Genomic DNA, 27,091 nt, shown 5'->3' on the forward strand with positions numbered 1-27,091 from the left:
GAGCTTGCACATCTGGGCATCTCCTTGGCTTCGTCATTTGCAGGAATACATCAGGCTTCAGTCCTTACGGTCGATGCCTGCAGGGCGGGCGGCTCCAGGTATGGAAGGGGCATCTGTCTGCATCTACCCTGGTACTGAGGCTGCTCAGGACCCTACAGAGGAAGCTCTCGGGGACTCTCCCCAATGGTGAGAGGCGACTCAGCTGTAGTCCTTGACTCACAGAATGTCTTGGGACCTTCACCTAGCTTTTCGCAGCGGAACCCGCTCGCGGCGGAACCCGAGGGCGCCGGTCGCGGTTTCCCTTGAACGAGCGGGACCCTTGAGCGAAGACACAGGAAGGCGGACCACGATCGGGCTCGGCCTCGGTGAGTGCTGCGGCGCCGGGGCGGCTGCGGGGCGCGGCGCGGGCGGAGGGCCGGCGTCCGGCCGAGGGTCCCCGCCGTCGGGGTCGGGCTGCGGGGGCGGGGCCGGGAGCTCCGTGCGGCCCCGGGAACCTCCGTGCTCGCTGCGGCGTCGGGGCCTGGCTCCCCGTGTGACCCCCGTGCTCCCGGGGCGGAGAGCGTCTGCTGGGCGTCCGCAGCCGGTTCATTCATTCGGCGGCCTCGGGCTGGAGCCGGGGCGCTGCGTGCCCGGGAGGGTGCGCATCTAGGGGCGCCGAGCGAGTGCGGGAGGGAGAAGGAAAGGAAGTGACTTTTTCGATTACTCAGAACACACCCTGGAAGCTCGCGTATTGCGTTTTGAGAGGACAGGTGACGTGCTTGTGGGAGAGCGAGGAGGCTTTCTGCTCCCAGATTTACGGCACTTCAGCAGCAGCAGGGACGTTTATGGGGCGCACTGACAACCTGCCTCTAAAGGAGGCCACAGAGCAGGTGTGCCCCAGATCGCCGGTGTCACTTCACAGTCACCCTCTGTACAGACCCCCGTCCCCACCACACAATCTGTGCGGCCTTTGAGCCCATTGCTGCCCTGCCAGCCTCATCTCTTCTTCGTTATCACGAACCCTCTCCTTTAGCAAGCTTGGTACCCTTCTCCTGGTAACACGGAGGTAACGTGGTAACTCAGTCTGTTCCTTGTGTCATCGAGTGGGTCCCAACTCACAGACCCTGTCTGTATAGGGCTTCTGAGGAGCGGCTGGTGAGTTTGAACTTCCGAACTTACAGTTCAACCTTGTGATTGGCTGCTGGTCTTAAAGTAAGGCTCCACATCAGGATTCCAAAATGGCCAGTGTTGTGAAGTGCCGTCGAGTAGGTTCCGACCCACACTGACCCTGTGTAGGGTTTCCGAGGAGCAGCTGGTGAGCTTGAACCGCCGCCGTGCAGTTCAAACGGCTTTGCAGTCTGGCGCATTAACCCACAGTGCCACCCCAGGACTCCATTACTCTAGAGCACCACACCCGGCTTCCATCCTAGGCGTGGGTGGCGGTGGTGGTGGTGGTGTACGTGGAGTTGGTTGTGATTTCTTGCTGCACAGGGTTTCCAAAGCTGTAAATCTACAGCAGAAAGCCTCATCTTTCTTCCGGGAAGAGCTGATCTGAGATTAGCAGCCTAACTTGTAACCACTACACTACCACAGCTCCTCATCCTAGGCATTGGTGAACTGAAACCGAATGGTGTTGCTGTTGTTAAAAATTAAATGGGATGCTCAGTTTTTCTAGATTCATACTTAGTACTTTACATATGTCTTGTTGTTAGGTGCGGTAGAGTCAGTTCCTACTCATGGTGACCCTATACAGGGTTTCTGAGGCTGTAAATCTTTACTGGAGCAGAAAGCCTCATCTTTCTCCCGTAGAACAGCTGGTAGTTTCGAACTGCTGACCTTAAGGTTCGCAGTCCGATTCGTAACCACTACGCTACCAGAGCTCCTTAGGGGCTGTCAAGCCAGTTCCTAGTCACAGAGACCCGTGTACAACCCTCCTTGCAGTCCTTGCTGTATTTGAACCCACTATTGTGTTCGTCTTGTTAGGGATCGTCCTCTTTTTCACGGACCCTCTACTTTACCAAGCATGCTGTCCTCCAGGGACTGGCTCCCTCCTGATTCAAAAAAAAAGAAAAACCCCAATCCTTGGTGTGTGTGTGTATGTGTGTGTGCGTCTGCTCCTCTTTCTAAGGCATCTCTCCAAAGGGACTTCTATTCCTGGCTGTCCTCATTAACATAGCACAAGAAGCCCCCAGTTTCTCAGCAGGGTCACTACATAGGTTAGGGCGTCTCCCTAACTCTAGGGGACAGAGTTGAGCCTGGGACAGTCCTCTGCCTCCATCCCTCCTGCTTCCTGACACTCAGTACGTAACGTCTGTACACTGGAGAGTGGAGCGGAACTGCCCCACAGTGTTTCCAAGCCTGTCATCTCTACAGAGACTGACTGATACACCTGCCCCTTGCAGAGCCACTGGTGTATTAGAGCCGCTGACATCGGGTTGGCAAGCACGCACTTAGCCACTATGCTACCAGCACTCCTTTCATTGACATTTGTGTTGTTGTTAAGTGCTGTTGAGTCAGTTCTGACTCATAGCGAGCCTGTATAGGGCTTCTAAGGAGCAGCTGGTGAGTGTGAACTGCCAACCTTGCAGTCCAGCGCATTAGCCCGCAGTGCCACACCAGGACACAGGTGCACTACCTGTTCTGTCCTCCTAACACAAGGAGAAAAGGGGAGGGAGGAAGAACAAGGGATGTAAGTGGGTCAGCCCCAGTTTGTATAAAGCCAGGAGGAAGAAGAAGAGAAGCTTTGGGTCAGGGAGGCCAAGAAAGGATGTGGAAGGAGGGCAGGAGAGTGACGGGACCCCTCCTTCCATCACCTGACTTCTCCTCAGTTAACTTCTGGTTCTGGTTCCGCAGAGCCAGCACTCCTCAGGACAAGATGCCAGCCTTCTTTAAAACACTTCGGAGTCACTGGAAGAAAACTACCGCCGGAGTCTGCCTGCTGACGTGGGGAGGTCACTGGCTCTATGAGAAACACTGGTAAGTATCTTGCTGTCCCCACCTTCCCCGAAGAACTAAAAAGTCCCAAAGAGCCTGCAACAGAAATCCTGTTCCGCTGTGCTGGTGTCTGTAATACGCTGTATTGTTAGAGTATCCCTAAAATAAAAACAACCCCCACCACTTCTTGTGGTGACCAGGGCTGACTCAGTGGTACTTTGTAGAATTGTCCACACGGTGCTGCCCTGGTCAGCAAGCTGAGACCTGACCTCCTGACAGCAGGCCCTCCTGGGGCACCTGTCTCCTGGGATCCAGGATCCAGCAGCTCTTGGCCCAGCCTCCCTTTTTTATTTATTTATTTATTTATATTTTTCCCAGCCTCCTTTTTGTGATATGTCAGGATCGGCTTCCGCCCTCTGCTTTTCTTTGTGAATCAGGAACTGAGTGGAGCCTGGGCCCCTCCAGCCTCCAGGCCAGGAGAGAGCCAGAGAGGGCCTGGGCGCCTCTTGAGGTGGAACATGGTTTTTGAAGATTGAATGAACAAGAAATTTCTGTATAAAAATCACATGGATTATTAGGACAGCCAATCAGATTGCAGGCTTTGGGGGACTCAATGTCTTATAAGGGTAAATGACAAATGTCTTAGCTGACATCGCTGTTCAGTAGAACACAGGATGGTGGTGTCTGTCCGTGTTGGTCTGCACGTTGGAAAGGAGACCCACACTGGTGTGTTTGTGAGTCTTTTTGCTTCACCCCCATCAGGAATGACGTGGAATGGCACCTGCTTTTGCCGGCTGCATGGGAGGACAGCATTCCTCTCGCCTTTTCTCTCTAAATATTCTCAGGACTAAGCCTTCAGATGCCGTCAGCAACTATAGGGCAGAGCAGGCCTGAGAAACCCAGAGTCTGTAGAATATTAAAAGGAACCCTGGAAGTACAAACAAACAGATCCCCTGATGTCACCTTGATTCTGACTCCCAGCGCCCTCTGGGGCTTCTGAGACAGACAGGAAATCTTTATGAACAGACAGCCTCATCTTCTCCCACGAGTCACCAGTGGGTTTGAACCACTGACCTTGCAGTTAGCAGCTCTACACCTAACCCGTGGTGCCACCAGAGCTCTGATAAAAAGGCCTGGGTAGTAGAAGCATGTGGTAAACGTAATATGAAGTGTCTCCTCCCTTTTCTGATAGGAGCTGCATGCCCCATCAGAGTCGGGGCCACATGGGGGCTGGGGGTCCCTCTGCTGAAGCCTCATTGAGGTCTGGTCAGCTAGTGCAGAGAGACCACCCACCCACTAGGGATGGCTGCTGCTTCCACTCGGTGAGGATTTGAGGACTCCTGTGACCCTTGTTGAGGATGTTCTAGAGGGACTAGAATAGCTTCCCGCCAGTGTGCGCCTTAAAGAAATTAATACCAGGGGGCTTCGAAAAATTGGTAAAAAATGGAATTCACCAACTTTTTGAAGCCCCCGTTATCTAACAAAGCCTTTGTCCTCTTAACCATTTAGAAGTAAATTCAGGGATGCTGACTCTAGTCACCTTATTGCGCAACCATTTCCAAACGATTCTCATCCCCACAGAGACGCTCAGTGTCCTTTAGGTCCAGGCCAAGCTCGGGGTCCTGTCAGCTCGGTTCCAGACCTCTGCAAAGGTTGCAGTGAAGTGAGGCACACACAGGTTGGCTTGTTCCTTGGCACTTATAACAGAGATGCTTCCACAACTAAGTGTGCCATGTTGTTGTTAGGTGCCCTCGAGTTGGTTTTGACTCATAGCGATTCTGTGTAGGGTTTCCAAGGAGCATCCGGTTGGTTTGAACCGCCGACCTTTTGGTTAGTAATCCAGTGCTGATCCTACAGTGCCACAAACGACTCCTAGTGTGCAGTGTTGTTGTTGTGAAGTACAGAGTGGACCCCGTAGAGATAACACCCTAAGAAGGTTGGGGTGCTGTGAGAGAGACCAGAACGTGACAGAGACAGGAAGTGAGCGCACACTGAGGGCAGATGGTACCCATCGACCTGCCTGATGCAGGCTTGCCGCACATGTCCCATTGGTGACACGCACATTAGTGACACGCATGTCTCTACAGTACCTTAAAGCCTAGGGTCATGGCACACGCTGTCACTGCGCCAGCTCTCCTGCCTTGCGCCTTCTCAGGTTCTGCTCATCCCTCTCCACCTGCCTAGGCGAGAAGGTGCCCGATAGTACAGTTCACCTGGCGGCTCTGCTACAAGGCCCCCTGCCCATGTGCAGCCTCCCCAGCAGGGACTCTGCCCCCCAACAGAGAGTTGGTGTGCTGACCGCGTGGCCCCAAGAAAGAGGGTGGCTTGGGCTCGTTCAGCCTCAGGGTCTCCCTCTGTGACACGGGCACCTTAGCTCCTTCCTCGCAGGCCTTGCTGGAGGTGACCCGAGCCATCTGTGAAGTGCTCCGCCCTGGGCCCGACACTGTCTGCTAGTCACTGCGAGGGCATTTGAAGTCGTGAGGTCTCAGCACTCCGGAAGCGATAGCAGGTACAGCTGCCAGAGGCCTAGTAAGACAGGGTCCAGCAGGTAGTCTACCGAGACCCCAGTGGCTTATTCATGTCCCCTCTGTGTGAGAGGGCACGTGGAAGAGCGGAAGCATCAGGGAGGCATGTCCATGTGACGGAGGTTGTTGCTGTTCAGTGCCATCGAGTCGGTTTCAACCCATAGCGATCCTGCGTAGGGTTTCCAAGGAGCAGCTGGTGAGCTTGAACTGCCGACCTTGCAGTTCAATCTGACTTTTCACAGTCCAGCACATGAACCCACAGCGCCACACCAGGACTCCCCAGTTAGCGATGTGTGGTTAGAATCCCAGGTCATGTTTGTATTTCTCCTGTGCCCCCAAATGAGATGGATTGGCAGAACTCAAGCGTGGTAACAATAGTGAGGTTGGCCCAGGATCGGGCAGTGTTTCGTTCTGCTGTGCATAAGGTCGCTATGGGTCGGTGCCGACTTGGTGGCACCTAACAACAACAGTAATTCAGTATCACAAGTCCCACCGGGCTGTGTCTCCCTGTCCCCCGTTGGTCCTGGCTCTGAGCCTGTGCCCAGCTTCCCAGCCCACGCTGGGCTCATTATTGGATGGGCTCTGCTCTGCCTTGTGCTAACACTGGGTGAACCTGCTTCTGTGTCCACCTGGCCTGGGGCCCAGGGAGCATCTCACCTCCCAGCCTGGCCGGGACTTTAAAACACCGTACCTCCCTGGACATGAAGCTGGCAGAGACCCCTGGTTGAGGTAAGTGGTGGGTCTCCGTCTCCATGCCTGGCCTTCACTTGCACTGATGGGGGCCCACCTCTCAGACTTGTGCTCATGAGGCGGTGCTCAGAGGAAGCGGTGTGTGTGGTGTATCCTAGGAACTCAGTCATGTGACATAGGGCAGCTGGCAGTCAGTGCACCAGCCACGAGCCTGAGCTACGCTTGCGAACTCCTTTCATGCTCCTAACGGCCCTGGTGGCACAGTGGGTTAGGCACGGGACCACTAACCATCAGCCGGTGTATGAGTGAAAGAGGACATGGTCCTAACCCAGGGTCACTGGGTCGGGGGGCCGAAGGGGCGGGGTCAGGGGACTTGCCCCAGGCTCCTCTGCAGGAAGCATCAGTACCACTGTTCAGAGCAGGGCTTCCACTCTCCCCTCTGGATGGCTCCACTGAATCCTGTTTAACAGCACACAAGCCCCCACTGACAGACAGCTGGAGGGAGGGGGAGGGAATAGCTGCACATGCGGGTCACTGGCCGGGAATCAAACCACTTGGATTGGGGACTTCTGAGTCCCGAGAACAAGGCGATGGGCTGGGTGTTGGGTTGAAGGCTGGCTTCACACCAGGTCCCGAGAAGGAAAGTGGCCATGAGGCTGTGGAAGGAAGAGCTGTTGCGCATCATAGCTGTGTTGGGTTAGAGACTCCGACAGGGTATGGGCTGGGGGGTGTGCGCTGGACCAGGCCCTGTGTCTCTTTGGTCACAGTGTGGCTCCAGGGCATCTGTGCTACACATCTGGACCTCTGCCCTGGGGCCAGGACCTGGGACGGGGCTCCCTGTTCCTGGTGTTCCTGTGCTCAGCTTGGGGGAAATGACTAAGCCAGCAGTTTGCTTTCCTTTCCAGCCATTTCAAGGGTCCTCGTCCCTGTGTGCAGGCTGAGGCTGGAATTAGGGGTGTAAATGGGAGCTATTTAAAGAAGCCCCTTTATGGGTAATTAAATACCATGCCTGTCAGCCTAGGGTCATGGGATGAGGAGAGACTTTTCCTTTTCCCCCTCTAAGTGCAATGATGTTTAATTATACTCCTTGTTCCCCTAGATGATCAAATTAAACAGATTTCCTCGTAAAGAAATCATCATTCCATTTGCTTTCCCCTCACATGTGTGTTGGAAGGGCAGGGGGTGTATTATACATATTTATGTTTTGACATGACGTGTTTCTTAGGGAGGTCTGCATCAGTAGTCTCAGCTGCTCCAAGTGTTGACGCTGACGTCTCAGATGCTGACTGACATCTCTGCGATTTCATGGTGCAGACGAGCTGACACATAGCGTAGTGGCCACTGGCTTATGAGTGTGGAGGTCAGAAGGTGTGCAGCTCTGCCGTGTGTCCTGAGGATTAAGTTCTGGGGAGGGCTGAACAACAACTTTCTCATCCTGTACTGTCTTCTTGAGTAATGGTCATCATCTCCATGGCCTGTCTGCATTCTAGGTCAGTAAATTCAAGTACTTTGTGTGTAGTGGAGACTCGATCCGTATTTGTCTGTAGCTGTGTATGCAGATGTCCGGTGGCTGATGGAACAGAAAGAACTAGCGTTCTGGCTGCCCAGTAAGTCTATGCTGTTGTTAGCTGCCATCGAGTCAGTTCCAACTCACAGCGACCCCGTGGACACCAGAAGGGAGCAATGCCTCAGTCACTGCTCTGGTTGAGCCCACCACGCTGATTCAGTCCATGTCACTGAGGGGCTGCGTCTCTTTCATCCGTCCTCTACTTGAGCAAGTCCGGTGTCCTTCTCCAGGGCCTAGTCCCTCCTGATCACGTATCCAAAGCACATGAGATGATGTCTCACATCCTCGCTTATAAGGAGCTTTCTGATTGTATTTCTTACAAGAAGGATTTATTTGTCCTTCTGGCAGTCCACGGCACTTTCAGTATTCCTCATTAGAGTCGTAATTCAAAGACAACAACCCTTCTTAGGTCTTTTTCATTCATTGCCCAGCTTTTGCATTCGTACGAAGTGATTGAAAATACCATGGCTTGGGTCAGGAGCACCTTTGTCTTTCTTCAAAGAGACGTCTTTGCCTTTTAGCACAAAAGGAATGTTTTGCAGCAGATTTGTCCAGTGTGATACATCGTTTGATTCATTAACTGCTGCTTCTGTAGACGTTCATTGTGCATCCAGGCAAGATGAAATCCTTGACTATAATGCTTTCTGTGTTTACACTGGTGTGGCTTAATGGCCCAGTAAGGATTTTTCTTTTCTTTATTTGAGTTGTAATCCACACTGAAGACAGTAGTCTTTGATCTTTGTCAGTAAGAGCTTCAAGGTCCTGTTGTTTTTCAGCAAACATGGTTGTATCACAGGTTGTTAATGAGGCTTACTTTAATCCTGATGCCACGTTCTTACTTGTATCATCCAGCTTTTGGGATTATTTGCTCAGTATGCAGATTGAGTAAGTAAGGTGAAAAGACACAGCCCTTATGCACATCTTTACTGATTTTAAACCACGCACCAGCTCCTTGTTCTGTTCAAGTGGTGCCTGTCTCAGGGTCTTTGTATGGGTTCTGCATGAACATGGTGAAGGATTCGGGAATTCCCATACTTCGTAATGTTATTCATAGTTTGTTATGATCCACACAATTGAATGTCTTTTTGTAGTCAGTAAAGCACAAGTAGACATCTTGTTGGTATTGTCTGCTATCAGCCAAGATCCATGTGACGTCAGCATTGATGTCCCTCGTTCCACATTCTCGTCTGAACCTGCCTTGAGTATCTAGCAGTTCCCTGTTGATGTACTGCTGCAGCCATTAAGAATTATCTTCAGCAAAATTTTTACTTGCGTGTGGTATTAATGACATTGTTAGATGACGTCTGCATTCTGTCCGCTCACCTCTCTTTGGGATGGACACAAATACGAATCTCTTCCAATTGGTTGGCCGGGTAGCCGTCTTCAGAATTTCTTGGCATAGACTGGTGGGTACTTCCAGGGCTACATCAATTTGGTGAAACATTTCCATTTGTATTCCTTCAATCCCTGGAGCTTGGTTTCTGTCGATGCCTTCAGTGCACCTTGGACTGTTTCCTTCAGTTCTACCAAGTAGAACCGCCCCGTTGGGTTCGTGAAATCATAAAGCTTCACAGGAGCGGACTGCCTCATCTTTCTCCCGTGGACCGGCTGATGAGTTTGAACCTCTGACCTTGTAGTTAGCAGTCCAGCACTTTAACCCACTGTGCCACCAGTGCTCCTTGGGAAACAGCTAAGATCTTTTAAGGATCATTTAGCGTCCTGGTCTGCCTGGTGTTTCTAACCTCTCAGTACCTGTTTGCATCAAGTGCGAAAGCCGCCTCTGCAGTGGGCTGTGTTTTCTCTCTCAATCCCGTGTCCCCTTCAGCTGAGTCTCAGTGCTTCCCCATGAGGGCGTGAGGCCACTGCAGCAGTCCTGGTCTGCTGGTCAGGGAAGGCAGGGGTCCAGCGTGCAGTTAGAAACAGTCAGGCCCTGCCCACAGAGAATCCCTTCTCTAAGGTTCTCATCACCTCTGTTTCTGCTGCTTCTCCATCCATCCAGCAGATCCCGGGGCAGCCAGTGTGCACCCCACGACCACATTGTGATTCTCCATCCAGCCTGAGTTCTGTTTGCTGTAGAGCTAATAAAGCTGGGTGCCGAGAGGGCCCCGCACTTGGCCTCCGGAGTGTGGCGGAAGTGGCTTTCAGGATAGGATCTCAGGACAGGGGATGGTTCAGTGTGCTTCTCCTTGTAAAGACGTTACTGAACTAACGCCTCCTCTTAGTGAGGGCGGCATGGCATGAACTGTGAGTGCCCGTCTCCAGTTCCAGTCTGCCGTGTCAGAGAGCCCCTGCCCTCCACGGTCACCTTGTGGCAGGCCCCAGTCCTGTAGTCCAGCCCTCTTTAAAATGCTCGTAGCTTCGTTCTCTCCATGGGTTGGTGTGACGTTATGTATCTGCATGACTTTCAGCTTCGACATGAGGCTCGTGGGTTCAGGGTCAGATTGTGCACCCGCTGGCAATCTGGAATGTTTGTCTGATGGCCCGACTCAGTTCATCAGACTCTGCAGGAGTTGGGTCCCCTCCTGGTGGTACCAAGCAGAACTCCTTACTTAGCCCCTGACGGTACCGTGCCCTGGTGGCAGTTAAAACCCACCAGCTACTCAGCGGGACAACGACCTGGCACTCTGTACCTGGAAAGGTGACAGGGAAACGTGGAGCGGTTCTCCCCCATCCTGTGGGGTTCTACCCCTTCCTGTGGGGTTCTACCCCTTCCTGTGGGGTTCTCCCCTGCCCTGTAGGGTTCTCCCCCATCCTGTAGGGTGCTCCCCTGTCCTGTGGAGTTCTTCCCCGTCCTGTGGGGTTCTCCCCATTCTGTGGGGTTCTCCCCTGCCCTGTAGGGTTCTCCCCTGTCATGTGGGGTTCTCCCCCATCCTGTGGGGTTCTCCCCTGCCCTATTGGGTTCTACCCCTTCCTGTGGGGTTCTCCCCCATCCTGTGGGGTTTGCCCCATTCTGTGGGGTTCTCCCCCGTCCTGTGGGGTTCTCCCCTGTCCTGTGGGGTTCTCCCCCATCCTGTGGGGTTCTCCCCTGCCCTGTAGGGTTCTCCCCTGCCCTATTGGGTTCTCCCCCTTCCTGTGGGGTTCTCCCCCATCCTGTGGTGTTTGCCCCATTCTGTGGGGTTCTCCCCCATCCTGTGGGGTTCTCCCCATCCTGGGGTTCTCCCCTGTCCTGTGGGGCACTCTGAGTCAGAATCGACTTGATGGCAGTGAGTTTGGGGTTTTGTGTTAGTTACTTTATGGAAGCTCCCCAGTGACACAAATGGTGAACCCGCTCGGGTCCTGACCATAAGGTTGGAGGGTCACATCTACCCTGGGGTGCCTTGGAAGAATGTCCTGGCTGTCTGTTTCCAAAAACTCAGCCCCTGAAAACGCTGTGCAGCATAGCTCTACTCTGCTTCACACGGGGTCTCCATGAGTCCAGCTGGACTCCAGAGTCACCTGTCCCCAAGGTGGAAGAGAGACTGAGAGCTCGGGGGCTGTAACCTCCCTGTAGGACAGAGCGGGGCTGCTCCCGGAGGTGTCCGAGGCTGTGAACCTGTGTACGCACATGCGTGCGCACCCCCCCTTGAGTCTGCTCCTGTGACTTGTCCCCACCTTCCATCTCATCGGTGATCTCACAGGGGACCCATCGTGGATTGCAGAGTGTCCTGTCCTCACACAGAGACGAGCCTTCCGCGTTTCCCTCAGGACACGAGTCGGCTTCTCCACCCTAACATGGGCCACCTTCACATTTCCTCTGACAGTCTCCTGAGAGCCCTCTGCCTGGCAGAGCCCACACTGGGGCCAGAGAGGAGATGAGACTGTATCAGGACCTCTGGGGGCCGGGAGGAGGGTCACTGCAGTGTGTGCTCGGGCCTCCAAGCATGACACTTGGCAAGAGTAGCGGCAATGGCTTGAACTGTGTGAAGAAGACAAGCGTTTCTGGGTGTGAATTCCAGCCCCATCACCTGGACAGGTCTCTTTCCTGCTCTGGCCTGGGCTTCCTCCCCTGGGCGGTGGGGACTGCGAAGCCTGCCAGGCAGGGGTGTTGCAGAAGCGAGCCCACACCTAGCAACCTGCAGCCGCCACTCTACCAGTTTTAAGTTGGAGTCCTGGTTATTTTCTTGTGAATTCCATCAGTGTGCCGTTACTGAAAACGTTCTTGGAATTTCTTTTTTGAAATGGTTTTCAGAGCTTGCTACAGATCATGAGATGAGCTCAGTGGGAGAAATCTCTTCTCTTTGAGGATTTATTTGAGTTTTAGAAGCAGGTTGGTTTGGAGAATGAGATCAAGGTGGTTACTACCAGGTTTTTGATATTAAACAAGTACACTGCTGATGAGGTTTCCTTTGATGGAGTTGAAATCGTGGCATGTTCATGGAGGGCCTCCAGAGCACGTTCCATCTGCATGTTCCAGCCCAGGGCATTATGGATCATAAAGTCATTGGTGTTGAACATTGCCCAAATAAATTCAGGGTGCACACCATTCGCTATTGACGAATAATTTGCATTTGTTGTGTGCATCCAGTCGGTTCTGACTCATAACCACCCTGTGAACCTTTGAGGGAGCAGAAAGCCTCATCTTTCTCCCTCATGTTGGGCTCGAACTGTCGATATTGTGATTCACAGTCCAGTCCGTATCTTACAGACCACATCTCAAGAGGGTCGAGGTCCTGAAGAATATATTCAATCATGAATGAGCCGCCCAAATCTTACTTCAAGCCTAAAGAGAGCGTAGGGATCAACGGTTCAGGGGGCTGCCCTGTATTCGGGGTGGACTGGGGGCTGGTCCCCAGGAATCAGGGAAGTGGAGTGGGCGGACGCTCTCCAGTGATGTCCCCAGGTGGGGGGAGGAGCCAGGAAAGGACAGTGGTGGGTGGGAGGGAGGCATAGAGGGCTTCTAGGTTGCAGGATATGAAGTCACGGGGCAGGGAAATGGGTCTGTGGAAGGAGATGAGAACACTGCAGGCCAGCACTGTCCAGGTGTGGAAACCGGAGAAGGCTGGTCTCACCCATTTAGGCTCCAGGGACGGTGCTCAGGTGGCTACAAGGACCCCAGCATCTGGCCTGCGTAAATTCTCCATATTTTTAACTCTCCAGGGCATATAAGGTTGCAAATGTGAGGGGTCAAACCAACATAGAGGAGCTGTGGCGACCATGGGTCGTACGAGACACTGCCCAGCCCTGCGCCAGGCTGTCGTGACCACTGCCAGCAGGGCTGTGCCACCTGCATGCCGCAGCTCTTCAGGGGCCACCCTCCGACCTGGCTGCCACGTTCTCCTTCATCTAACCCATCTTCTCAGGTGATCTGCATGCAGATGGAATAAGTGAGCTGAAAGGACAGCTGCGGTGGGTCTGTAGGTTAAGGACTGGACTGTGAACCACAATGTTGGCAGTTCGAGCCCATCATGAGGGAGAAAGATGAGGCTTTCTGCTCTCTCAAAGATGTACAGCCCTGGAAACCCCATACAGGGTGGCTATGAGTCAGAACCGACTGGAGGCACACAGCATATGTCAATTACTCATCAACAGCTAATGGGGTGCACCTTGAATTTGACTCCTTCTATTGTAAATATTGGAATGACTCCCTGAGAGTGAGGAAGGAAGGAAGTCGAATGTGGGGGGGCCTAGATATTGGTGGAGGTCCCGGGCAGAGGCTATGGATCCTGGGAGGCGGATGGGGGTCCTGGGTGGAGGGTGTGCATCACGGGAGGCAGGCGGGGGTTCGGGTGGAGGGTGGGGTCCTAGTAGGTAATGAGCAGTTGGGATGGCCTGGCTGTGGAGACCACCTCGGCTGGACTTACTAGGTATTGTCCGTCTTTGCTGCCCACCATTGTGGGTGTTGAGGTCTTGGTACATGGAAGGCTGCCTGAGCTTTCAGGTGACAGCAGGCAGGGAGGAGGCATCCTGCTCAGTGATGGGTGGGTGGGCCCCCCGGGACAGAGCCACTGAGAGCAGATGGTGCTGCATCTTCCTTTTAGTTCAGTTACTTATCAAAATCATTGTGCCGTCGAGTCGGTTCCGATTTTTAGAGACCCTGTATAGTGTTTCCAAGGAACTACTTGTGGGTTTGAACCACTGACCTTCAGTTAGCAGTCCAGTGCTTATCTTACAGCCATACCAAGTCTCCTTATCAAAATTAGATGAGTTAAGAAGAATGTAAGTAAAATAATCTTTTCATTCTTTTAAATTCTTTCTTAGACATTGGTTTTGGGCCAATTTACTCTCTAAGGTTCTGCCTCATTGGGTTCTAGGGAGAATTGGGGAGCTCTGTAGGCAGACAGCTATGGAGAGTGTGCTTCCAGTGTGGCGTGGTGTGGCGTGGCCTGGCGTGGTGGTGTGGGGCGGGGCGTGACATGGGAGGGCGCTACACCATAAATAATGTTGTTATGTGCCATCGAGTCGGTTCCGACCCATAGTGACCCTGAACTGGGTTTCCGAGGCTGTAAATCTTCACAGGAGCAGAAAGCCTCATCTTTCTCCCGCGGAGCAGATGGTAGTTTCAAACTGCTGCCCTTGCTGTTCGCAGCCCGATTCGGAACCACTACGCTACCAGAGTTCCTTCCATGGGAGGGCCCTACACCGTAAATAGATGCACATATTCACAGTGGGCACTTTCCTTTCCAAGTCACAATTTTGTGTGGTGCTAAAAATGTCCATCTGTGTGTACTTGAGTGCCTGACTGATAAGAAAGAAGACGGGATTGAGTGAAATGTCCTGAGGGCTTTGCAGTGGGGGTAAAAAATGCGGGCTACATTTATTTGCTTTGTGCTTTAACTTTGTACATTTTTTCGCACTGTGTTTAAACTCCCACAAACACAGTGGTTGAAAGCGGTACAGAATAATCACTGTACAGTTCTGGAGGTCCGGGGTCCACAAGGAGCTCAGTGGGTTATAATCAGGAGCTCAAGGAGCCGGCAGGCGGCCTGCCTTCCAGAGGCTTCTAGAGGCTGCCCACAGTCCTTGGCTCGTGGCTGTTGCTTCTACAACCCCGGCTCCTGCGGCCCACAGCAGGGAGATGCTCTCCTCTTTAAGGACCCCTGTGACTAGATTAAGGAGCCCCGGTAGCGCCGTAGGTTAAGCATTGGACTGCTGACTGCAAGGTTGGCAGGTGAAACCTAGCCGCCGGCCACTCCTCAGGAGCAAGGTGAGGCTGTCTGCGTCCGTCCCTAAAGCTTTACAGTCTCTGGAATCCTAGGGAGCAGCTCGCTGTCCTCCAGGGGTGCTGTGAGTAGGTGTGTGGGTGGCTAGACTGTACCCATCTCGATAGTCCAGGCTCATCTCCCTACCCAGAAACCCCTCTGTCGTTGTGTTAAGTCTGACTCTAGTAACCCTGTAGGACAGGAGAGCTGACCCATGGGGTTTCCAAGGCTGTAATCTTTACTGAAATAGAAAGCCACACTGCCCTCCCAAGGAGCAGTTGATGAGTTCAAACTGCTGGCCTTTTGATTAGCGGCTGAGGTCTTTAACCACTGCGCCACCAGGACTGCCCTCTCCCTTGGTCAGAGTCCCCTTTGCCAGGTGAGGTGACAGCCACAGCTCCTCAGGGAGGGGTTGCCTACCATGGTGTGCAGGTGTCCGGCACAGACTTCCATTCCATGCAAGTTGTTTTCAGAGGAGCCAGGATCTGCTACTAGGTCTTCCAGAAACTTCCACCTGCTACTGTACAGAGAAGAGGAGCCTGTATTCCAAAGCTCGGAGCCACGGAAAGCTCGGAGCCATACATACTTGTCTGGGTCTCGACCTCCTGGGAGAGGCTGATGACTTGCTCTCTTGTTTGTTTCATAGTGACAACCTGCTGAGGAGAGCGGCCTGTCAGGAAGCTCAGGTAAGCCTCTTTTGGGGTAATAATAACCTCACCTCTTCTGTGTAGGGGGACCATGAGGTGCCTTTTGTCTCTCTGTCCATGCAGTGGCTCATGGCGACTCAGGCCAAAAACCAACTGAGCAGGGATCAGAGAAGTTAACCCGAAGGTGGGGAGGGGTCTTCCGCACCCTCCACCCCCCCGACTGTGTGTGGACCTGAATTGCCCCTAGAATATCAGATCAGAGGAGGTGTCGCTTCCACACGTCAAGCCCTCTGAAAACCCATGTAGCTCAGCAGCTCCGCTGACTCATCCGAGCACAACGCTGCCCGGCCACGCCATAGTCCTCTCTGTTTGACTATTGGCTGCGGTCGTGCGGTCAGTCCTTTCAGGCTGAGGACCACATTTGGGCTCGCCCCCACCTCCGCCTTTGTACACAATAACTACAGATGAGTTTCCACCACTAAGTAATGACGCCTAAATGATTCGGCGATGATGTCAGAAATTCAGGAGGGGAACAGGAAAGTCGGAAATGGCAGGCGAGGGATGCAGTTAGTGGGACAGGTGGGTGGGGAACCCCACTGGTTTCTGAAATGTGTTCACGGGGGACCATGACAACAGATGCTATTAATACACCCCTCTCCCTGGGGATGATCAGCGAACTGCTCCCAAGCTGTGTCCCACGGGTTTGGTTCTTTCTGCTTCATGTTTTCTCACACGCTTTTCAGCGCTTTCAAAAATCAGCTCCAGGAAACTTTTGTTTCAGCTCCGAGGAGAGTCCCATCCCAGCTAGCCACAAGCACTGGCAGCCTTTCTTCTCTCTCGAGAGGAGAGGAATCCACCTATCTGCCTGCTACCTGTCTGCCTGTCACCTGTCTGCCCATCTGTCACCCATCTGTCAGTCTGTCACCATCTGTGTGTCAGTCTCATCCACCTGTCTGTCCATCCGTCACCCATCTGTCAGTCTGTCACCATCTGTGTGTCAGTCTCATCCACCTGTCTGTCAGTCTGTCGGACTGCAGTGGTTTGCATGGAGCTGTGATGGTGGAACCTCTGACACCAGTAGTTCCCATACCAGCAGCAGCACCGTGGTGGACAGGTTCCAGCAGAACTTCCAGTCTACCCCGAACCAGCCAGGGACCACCCTATGGATCACAGCGGAATATTGTCCAACACAGAGTTGGAAGCTAAGCCCCTGGGTTGGGAGGCACTCAAAACACACAGAGACCGCCCCGGGGGACTCGAGCAGATCAGCGTCTGTGAAGAGGCCTCAGGAGTGGGCCTGGTTTAGTTCTGTTACATGTGGGGCCTCTGTGAGCCGGAGTCAGTTGAACCGCAGCTAAGCATAGACCCATGTGTGCCTTTCAGGTCCTTCCTTGGCTGTGGCTCCGTCTCCCCCTCCTTTAGGGACTGTGTCCTGGAAGCTTGCTCTGTGCTGTATCTACTCTGCTGCTGGTCTCAGTTGCCACTGCCTCACGCCTGCCTGGCGCCTTCCCTCCACAGAAAGAAACCTCTGGTTAGCTTCCCGCCTGGGCCCTCCCTTCACCGGCCCACTGCACCCTTGGAAGACGAGGGTGTTTCCCGCTCCTCATGTCCTTCATACTGCCGTCTCACATAGGCATCTGCACTCAGTCAGGGTTCCAGAGGCCCAGAAACCACAGGGAGGAATAATCTGGACTGTGGCCCCGTTCCAGAAAGAGCCCAGGTAAAACAAGCACAAGTCATCCTGTCTGGAGATTTGGCAGCAAAGTGGTAACTTAGCAAGCAGAGCAAAAGTTATACAAGAAACTTTTTACAAAGGAGCAACATACATCCCTGAAGTATCCAGAAACAGTTTTATTTCAGTTATTTTTTTAACCAAGCAATAGTGCATCTAGAAGGACTTCCCATGAGCCGTGCATGAGTCAGGAAGGTTGGCCATTCCGAGCGTGTTGTGTGATGCAGTCTTCAGGTGACATTTCTCTTTTCTCCGTTCTTTGCTGCGATTTCTTACTTTTGAACTCAGCATCTTGGCCGAGACCTGGCCCCGTTACCCAAGGTTCTGGTCTCCCTCTGCTGTACCCTCCTTGCCATCTGCTTGACCATCTCTAGTGCAGACCCCTACATTCTCACAGCTGGCCCTTAAAGATGCCCCATCACTGCATGTCAGCCAGTTCCAATCTTCCTGAAACTTGGCTTTCTTATCTGCGAAAGTGGGCTCATTCCAACAGCGTTAGTGTCAGAGAGCTCGGCAGAAAGTGGCTGAAAGTGGCAGACACTAGTGTGTGGGAGATAGGATTTCCACTCCTCTTTCCATGTTGTTGTTGGTGCCATGCCGTCAAGTTGACTCTGCTCCTAGTGATCCCATGTGACAGAGGGTTTTCTAGGCTGGTGGCTCTGTAGGATAAGCACTGGACTGCCAACTACAAGATCAGCAGTTCGAGCCCATTAGCCACTTTGCAGGAGAAACAAGAGCTTTCTACTCCTGTGAAGATCTACAGCCTCAGGGTTGCCGTGAGCCGGAGCCAACGTGATGGCTCTTAACAAAAGCAACAACAGTGCTCTACGGCAGCAGCTCCACAGGCCTGTTCTAACACATAGTGGCTGATGGGGTCAGACCACCAACCTTTTTGTTAGCACTGTGCCTCCAGGGCCCCTTCCCTGCTACCGTGTTGGTGTTGGTACGTGCCATCCAGTCAGTTCCAACTCAGAACGAGCCTAGACAGGCTTCCAAGGAGCAGCTGATGGGTTTGAGTAGCCAGCCTTGCAGTGGGCAGTCAGTCCAGTGCTGGTCCTTCAGCTCCCCACCAGGAAGGACTCGTCTTCCCATAAGACGCTGCAAAGGAGAGATGGCACAGTGAGTGTCAGCTGTAAAGATCTGGGGGCTAACTGGTAAATGCCAAGTTCGTCCCGAATAAGCTTTGTTACTGCTGCTGGATGCCGTCGAGTCAGTACCGACTCAGAGCGAGCGAGCTCATGCACAACAGAAGGAAACACTGCCCACTCCTGCGTCCTCCTCACAGCCGTGAAGCTTCAGCCCATTGCAGTCCATCTTGTTTGGGGCGCGGGAGAAGTGTCTGCCTCTTCTTCTCTGTCCCTCACTTTACCTAGCATGATGACCTTCAGGGACTTTATTGTTATTGTCAGGTGCCATCCAGTTGGTATCAGCTCATAACAACCCTATGCACAACAGCACGAAACAGCCCGGTCCTGTGCCAACTTCACAGTCGTTGCTACACGAGCCCATTGCTCCTACTGTTGTGCCAATCCATCTCTTTGGGGGGTCTTCCTCTTTTTCTCTGATCCTCCACTTTACCAAACATGATATCATTCTCCAGGAACTGGCCCTTCCTGACAATATGTCTGAAGTATGAGACACAAATTTTGGCCATCCTGGCTTCTAAGGAGCACTCTGGCTATAATTTTTCCAATACAAATTTTGTTCTTTTGGCGGTCCATGGTCCTTTTTATATGCTCTGCCAACACCATAACTCAAATGTATCACTTCTTCTATGGTCTTCTTTATTCATTGTTCAACTTTCACATGCACATGAGGCTATTGCAAATACAATGGTTTGGATCAGACTTAGTCCTCAAACTGAATTCTTTGCCCTTGACCACTTTAAAGAGGTCTTGTGCAACAGATTTGCCTAATGCAGCACATTGTTTGATTTCTTGACTGCTACTTCCGTGAGTGTTGATGGTTGATCTGAGCAAAATGAAGTCTTTGACAATTACAATCATCTCCCCGTTTACCTTGATGTTACGTATTGGTCCAGTGGGAGGGATTTTTGTCTTCTTTACGTTGAGGTGCAACCCATATAGAAGGCTGTGGTCTTTGATCTTCATTGATAAGTATTTAAGTCCCCTTCACTTCCAGAAAGCAAGGTTGTATTATCTGCATATCGCAGGGTGTTCATGAGTCTGCCTCCAATCTTGATGCCACTTCTTCATATAATCTAGCTTCTCAGACTATTTGCTCAGCGTACAGGTCGAATAAGTATAGTGAAGAATACAACCCTGGCATACACTTATCCTGATTTCAAGCCATTCAGGGTCCCCTTATTCTGTTTAAAATGACTATCTCTTGGTCTATGTACAGGTTCCTCATGAGTACAATTAAGTGTTCTGAATTTCTCATTCTTCTCAATGTTGTCCGTAGCTTGTCATGATCCACATAATTGAAAATCTTTGCATAGTCAATAAAGCGCAGGTAAACATCTTTCTGGTATTCTCTGCTTTTATCCAAGATCCATCTCATGCCAGTAGTGGTCTCCCTCATTCCACATCCTGGCCTACTTGAACATCTGTCTGACAGTTCCCTGTCAATGTACTGTTACAGCCATTTACAAATTATCTTTAGAAAAATTTTACTAGTATGTGGTGTGAATGATATTGCCCAATGATTTCTGTGGTCCTATCATATAACATTAAGGAGCTCTGGTAGCGTAGTGGTTACGAATCGGGCTGCGAACCTTAAGGTCAGTGGTTCGAAACTACCAGCCGCTCCGCGGGAGAAAGATGAGGCTTTCTACTCCCGTAAAGATTTACACCCTCGGAAACCCTGTACAGGGTCGCTATGGGTCGGACCTGACTCGACGGCACTTAACAACAACAACAACAACATACTCCCGTAAAGATTTACACCCTCGGAAACCCTGTACAGGGTCGCTATGGGTCGGACCTGACTCGACGGCACTTAACAACAACAACAACAACAACAGTCATATAACATTATTACTCCGGTCTTCAGATTGGGCACAAATACGAATCTCATCCAATCAATGGACAAAAATGAGTGAGTGCCTCCAGTGCTGCATCAGTTTGTTGAAAGATTTTAATTTATATTCCAGCAGTTCCCAGCGTCTTGTTCTTGGCCCGTGCCTTCAGGGCACCTTGAACTTCTTTCTTTTCAAGAAGTCAGCTGTCCTTCAGAAACCCTATGATGGTGGTGGTGGTGTGCCGTGGAGTCTGTTCGGACTCACTGTGACCCTGCACAGGGTTTCTGAGACTTTAAATCTTTACAGGAGCAGAAAGCCTCATCTTTCTCCCACGGAGTAGCTGGTAGTTGCAAACTGCTGACCTTGAAGTTAGCAGCCTTACTTGTAATCACTACACTACCAGAGCTCCTTCAGAAACCCTATACAGGGTCGCTATTAATTGGAACAGACTCGACTGCACTTAACAACAACAACAACATTGCAACGCTTAGCACACTGTACCACCAAGGTTCCTATGTAACCTGTTTCTGTTGATGGCATTTGTGTTACTAACGAGCAGATACAGGGTCTGCTGGAAGGAGCTGTGTGCTCACAGGCGGATGGAAAGGACATTTCTTCACCATTTTTCTTTTTCTCTTTCAGGAGTTTGGCAATCAAGTCATCCCTCCCAACGCCCAAGTGAAGAAGGCCACGGTCTTCCTCAACCCTGCGGCTTGCAAAGGGTGCGTTCAGTCCTTTTAGCATTTGTTACACATCCGGTTGCTAAGGGGAACACGTATGACAGATGTAGGCAGCTAGTGAGAAGGTGGGGCTAGAAGACCCAGAAATGTGGTTTTAAAGTAGAAATAGAAGTTTCCATGGAGTCGTAACCATAAAAAGAATGGGTGTTTAACAAACAGCTGTATTTGAAGTTGGATGATCAGTTCAGAATCCACACACCCAAACAAGTCTTCTCTGTTGGGAGCCTGTGGCTGTGTGCCCACCACGAGGCCCCTCGGCAGCATGCTCTCACTTGGCTGCTCACTGGAAGGTTGAAGGTTTGAGTCCACCCCGAGGTGCTCAGCCATCTAAAACCCCATGGAGCACACACGGTCCCCATTGCTGTGAGCAGCTGGACTGGGTACCCACTGGTGGGTTTTGTCCTCGGTTCAGCGCAGTGGACTTGGGACCTCAGAGTGTTTTCTTAGGAGGTGGGCATGGACTGAGGAGGTGTTGGGGGAAGCCTGAAGCAGTCAGCTGGCCCCAGAGGTCCTCGCGGTGGGGTTGTATGCAGAAACATGTGAGGAGCACTTGGGCCCAGGGATGAGTGTCGAGGCTGACAACATCTGGACAGAGTGTGGCCGTGGCACATAGGTTCTTTGGGCCTGGACGCCAGTGAGGGCATCCTAGGAGGTGCTACCTTCATCATGAAATCTGTCATAATGGTTGGGTGAGGGACTCCACCGCAAGTTCAGTTCCTGTTGTTTGAGGGTTTTGCCCACAGATTGGCCGAATGGTCTCCACTACCTCAGTGCTCCAGTCAGATTTCTGCCCTGTCAGAGCCGCCTCCTACCTCCCCCCGCCCCCCCTCCCGTGAGTGTCTCTGGTCCCAACAGCACCACCCAGTGGACAGGTGTCAGCACTGCACAGTCCTGGCACCAGGCTCTGTGTGGCCCGAGGCAGCAGGTGGAGCTGAACCGCAGGCTCGTGCTGAGGACCCAGTTATTATGTGACTTCACAAACCCTCAGTTTGCACAAACGATGTGTTGCATTAGGCAAATCTGCTGCACAAGACCTCTTTAAAGTGTTGAAGAGCAAAGATGTCAGCTTGAGGACTAAGGTGCACCTGACCCAAGCCATTGATTTTCAGTACCCTCATATGCATGTGAAAGCTGGACAGTGAATGAGGAAGACCATAGAATAATTGATGCCTTTGAGTTATGGTGTTGGAGGAGAATATTGAAAGTACCATTGACTGCCAAAAGAACCAATAGATCTGTTTTGGAAGAAGTGCAGCCAGAGTGCTCCTTGGAGGCCAAGATGGACAAACTTGGTCTCTCATACTTTGGACATATTGTCAGGATGGACCAGTCGCTAGAGAAGGATATCATGTTTGGTAAGATAGAGGGTCGGAGAAAAAGAGGAAGACACCCCCCCCCCCCAATGAGATGGATTGGCAATGTGGCAACATCAGTTGGCTCAAGTGTGGCAACGGTAGTAAGGTTCGCCCAGGACTGGGTAGTGTTTCGTTCTCTTGTGCATCAGGTCTCTATGAGTTGGTACTGACCCGACTGCACCTAACAACAAGAAGAAAGATGGGAAAGCAGGTTAATGGACTGCAAGCTTGGCTTGAACCACTAGGTGGGTGGTTCAAGCTCACCAGTCACTCCTCGGAAACCCTATAGAGGGCTGCTCTGAGTCAAAAGTGACTCAGCTGTGCTTAACAATAGCAAAAAGATGGGAACGTGTAGTTCTGTGTCTCGCTGTAGGATAAGCATTGAACTGCTAACCAAAAAGTTGGTGTTTCATACCCACCGGCAGCTCCTTGGATACAGGATCACTGTGAATTGGAATTGACTCCACAGAACTTCACAAGATGGGAAAAGTAACAGCATGTACAACTGTCGTATGGGCTCTGGGGCTCACTGAGGTAGTGCCTGTAAGTCCTCAGCATGATTTCCAAGACACAGAGCACGTGAGTCTTACTGAGAAGGAGAGAAGCGTGTCCTGCTGTTGTCCTTGTGGACCTGCTGGTGCAGTGGGTGAAGCTACACCACGGGAGAGAGATGCGGTCATCCGCTTCTGTAAGAATGACCACCTTGGAAACCTCTAGGGTCGCTGGGACAGACGGGGTGGCGCTGTGCAGGTGTTGACATTATTACTGACCTCTGACCCTGTTCCAGCCCTCCTTTACTCTCTCCCACCCCAGAAGCACCGCTCCTCCTTGGGCCACGTGGGTTCCCTCCTAAGGAGGCCTCGTCCATCAGTAACTTGGTGTTTCAGCTGTGCCTGGTCATTTAAGGCTCTATTTTGACAGGTGTCTGCATTTTTACATGTCAGTACACGTGCAGTTTTACAAGTAGGTGCTTGTTTAAAAGTGTAGTACCAGTACCTTTGAGGGACTCTATGAATCGTAAAGTGTAAACCCAGGCTACCCCTCCCTGCGCCCACACTGTACTCCGACTTTACAGAATCAATAAGGAGCTCTGGTAGTGTAGTGCTTACGAGTCAGGCTGCTAACCTGAAGGTCAAAACTACCAGCCGTTCCTCAGGTGAAGGATGAGACTTTCTGCTCCTGTAAAGATTGACAGCCTTGGAAACCCTATGCAGGGTCACTATGAGTCGGAACCGACTCAACGGCACCCCGCCACCACCAGCAACCCCACCAGGCAGGATCAGTGGGGTCGTGGTGTGGCACTGCAGGATGATGCATGAACCGCAAGGTCAGTTTGAATGGCAGGGTCAGCAGTTCAGATCCACCAGGTGCTCCTCGGAAACCCTAGACAGGGTCACTATGAGTCAGACCGATTCGATGGCACTTAACAACAACAACCACAACATAAGGGATCAGATTCACCACAGCAACTCAGAAAGTGACCCCGTGGGGGAGGGGCAGCCGGAAGAGGACGGACCCACCACTGTCATCCATGTTACTGAGTGGTCCACGTGGCCTGGTGCAAGGTCTAATGTATGTTGTTGTTTAGTGCCATCGGGGTGGTTCCTACTCAAGCAACTGGTGGATTGAACCGCTGACTTTGCAGTTCCACCTGGCCTTGTAGTCCAGTGCTTATCCTACAGTGCCACACCAGGGCGCCAGTGTGTGTATGAGGGTTTTCAGAAGCTGGTGGAAAAACTGAATGAAAAGATGGTGTCATTTTCCTACCAGGTTTTTGGAGCCCTTTGTATTCTCAGCAACACCAAAAATAAAATTCTCGGCAAAGGGTAGTCTCAGTACTTGTTGTCGGGTTGATTCAGGCTCCCGGTGGCCCCACGTGGGCATCCTTGAACTGTTCTAAGGGGCTTTCGAGGCTGTGACCTTTCAGAAGCCGGTCTTCCGAGGTGCCTCTGAGTGGGTTTGAACTGCCAACCTTTCTGCTAGTACACTGAACACACAGTCATCTACTTTCTTGAAGCTCCCATGCCGTTTTGACCTAGGACTCCACAGTGAAAGAGGTCCATGAGAAATTGTCCGTAATGTGTCAGGGCAGAGCCAAGTGGAGCGTTTAGCACTCTGCGCCACCCGGCGACACCTTTACCACTGAGGTGAAATGGGCTTGACGACAGTTCACAGCAACAGCAGCACCGTGTGGTCCTGAGTGTCTGGAGTGTGCTGTAAAACAGTATCAGTGGGTGGGGACCGTGTGCTTACCACTGTTGGTGAGTACCACTGAGTCAGTTCTGACTCATAGTGACCCTGGATTCGGTTTCCAATGAGCGGCTGGTGGATTTGAACCACCAACCTTGTGGTTAGCAAGCCTGGCCCTGCTGTCTTCTCCGGGTTCCCTGGGACCCATGCAGCCTGGAGGCTGTGGCTCTGAAGTTCCCACTTTCACGCCTCAACTGCACCGTTTTTGTCATCTTAGCTCTGCCCTGACACATCGTGTATAATTCATCAGGGAGCTCTTTCATTACGGAGTCCTGGCTCCAAACGGCTTTCAGAAATCAGATGGCTGTGTGTTCGGGATTAGTAAATAATATATCGACGAGCCACTGTGTTTGTGTTTGTGTGAACGTGGAAATTGCTTTAAGTACGTTAAAGTTCTTCAACCGAGCCCTCTCTCCCCTTTCATCATTTAATTAATAATGCATTTCGTTTCTTACTGGTGACGTTTGCTCTTCATCTTTGAGATGGAATCTTAGAAGGAAAGAGTCTCCACTTTCGGGCTAGACGTTTTTCTGACCCATTAGTGGAAGGCACAAGTACGGCCCAAATGTTCGAATCCTTTTTTCTGGGTGTGCTGTGATTGATAATGGCAGATGGAGGCTGCGTCAGAGCTCGGCGTCTCAGATGGGGATTTCATCCATTTCCAGCTGTTGCGTTCCTCCTTGTGAATCCAGTAGTGACATTGGGACAGGTGGGCAACAGCCCCAGTTCAGCCTCTTGTGGTTGTTAAGCGCTGGCGAGTCGGTTCCGACTCAGTGACCCTGTCTAGGGTGGATTCAAACTGCCAACTCTGCAGTTCACGGTCCATGCTGATCCTACAGCGAGTCAGTTCTCACTCACAGTGACCCCATGTGTCAAAGTATAGCTGTGTTCTGTAGGGTTTTTAGTAGCTGATTTTTCTTAAGTACATCACCAGGTCTTCCTTCTGAGTCTCCTCTGGGTCGACGTCACCTCCAACCTGTTGTTAGCCCAACATGTTGACTGTTGACATGCAGTTAAACTTCTTGTACTTAGTAAAGGACACGCCGTGTTCAATAGTCTGTTTCTTGCGGTTAGGCATCTATTCTCCCTCTTGGGAAACTCGTGTTTGACATATTTTAATTTGTTTCCTTTTGTCTACAGAAAAGCCAGGACGTTGTTTGAGAAGAATGCTGCCCCGATATTACACTTGTCAGGCATGGACGTGACTGTCGTCAAGGTGAGGAGGACATGAGGGCGTGCTAACCCAGGCCACCACCCTATGACCTGTCCCTCTGCAGAGATGGATTTTCACTTCAGACAGGGACCAAGGAAGTCAGTGCCCTGTCCCTGAAAGAGACTTGGTCAGCTTTTTGTATTCCGAGTAGGATCAGATGGAGGCTTGGAGTTATATCGTGGCCTTTCATCTGAGAGACAAGATGCTAACATGCTAACTCTGCGGAGATAAAAGTTGGTATGGTCTATGTAGTTCTAGTGTTTTTAAGTTTCTTGAGGCTGGTTTTAGCATGTACTGTTGTGGCACTGTAAGGTAAACACTGGACTCATGACCAGAGGGCAGTGGTTCAAACCTACCAGCTGCTCCTCGGAAACCCTATGCAGGGTCACTATGAGTGGGAGCCGACTCGATGTCACTTAGCAACAACAACCTGTGGTCATAAATGGTCTGTGTTTGCCTTAAGAGAACACTGTCAGTTGTTGGGCACCTTGTTGTTGTTGAGTACCGTCAAGTCAATTCCAACTCATAGCCATCCCCGTAGAATGTGTCCAAGGAGCGGCTGGTGGGTTTGAGCTGCCTACCTTGCGATGCTTTTCTGACCGCACCACACCAGGGTCAAGACGTCTGTGCTTTTACTCTTTCATCTGCTTTATCTATAAACTACAGAAAAAAAGAGTGTTGGAAATCCCTACCACCTTACCTGTGCTTGTGGATTTGTCTTCTTATTTCTCTGGATAGTTTTGACAGGTTTTGCTGTTTATAATGTTAGACTGTGTAATTAGGTGCACTCAAGTGTAGAATGATTTTGGTTTTCATGGTTTGATCTTTTCATAGATCAAATTAATACTGTATGTAGTATTAAAGCATTAACATTAAACTTATTGCCACGGTTTTTCACATCTGGTACTAGTATTTAACTATCATGCTAGCTTCCTTGATTACTTTTTGCCTGGTATAATTTCTCCATCCCATCACTTTTATCCTCTTTTTTTTTTAACCTTTGTATCTTAGATGTGAAAAGGAGCTCTGGTAGTGAAGTGGTTATGAATCGGGCTGTGAACCTTTAGGTCAGCAGTTCAAAACTGCCAACTATTCTGTGGGAGAAAGATGAGGCTTTCTGCTCCCATTAAGTTTTTTTTTGTTTTTTTTTTTTAATTTAAGGTTTTTATTGTGGATTGAGTGAAAGTTTACAGGGCACATCATCAGTTTCACATTCAACACTTCATATAACTTGTTTCATTACATTGATTTTTAATCCCCTCCATATACCATCAGTTAAAAGTATTTCTCTTTATCCACTTTAGCTTTTTTTAAAAAAACACACAAACAAAAAAAACCTACTTAGGCATATATAATAA

The 27,091-nt window shown here is 51.2% G+C and overlaps 1 protein-coding gene across 1 annotated transcript in view; it reads left to right on the forward strand.

Annotated features, from left to right (window-relative positions):
* The first annotated feature begins 2,854 nt into the window (after positions 1–2,854).
* AGK (acylglycerol kinase) overlaps positions 2,855–27,091 on the forward strand; it is a 53,834-nt gene continuing 29,597 nt past the window's right edge. The window contains exons 1-4 of the mRNA XM_006861253.1: positions 2,855–2,955; positions 15,460–15,499; positions 20,818–20,897; positions 25,661–25,736. Coding sequence (XP_006861315.1) covers positions 2,855–2,955; positions 15,460–15,499; positions 20,818–20,897; positions 25,661–25,736 — 297 coding nt within the window. The remainder of the gene's footprint in view (positions 2,956–15,459; positions 15,500–20,817; positions 20,898–25,660; positions 25,737–27,091) is intronic.

This window comes from Chrysochloris asiatica, unplaced genomic scaffold, assembly GCF_000296735.1.
Source record: "Chrysochloris asiatica unplaced genomic scaffold, ChrAsi1.0 scaffold00041, whole genome shotgun sequence".
Lineage (NCBI taxonomy): Eukaryota > Metazoa > Chordata > Mammalia > Afrosoricida > Chrysochloridae > Chrysochloris > Chrysochloris asiatica.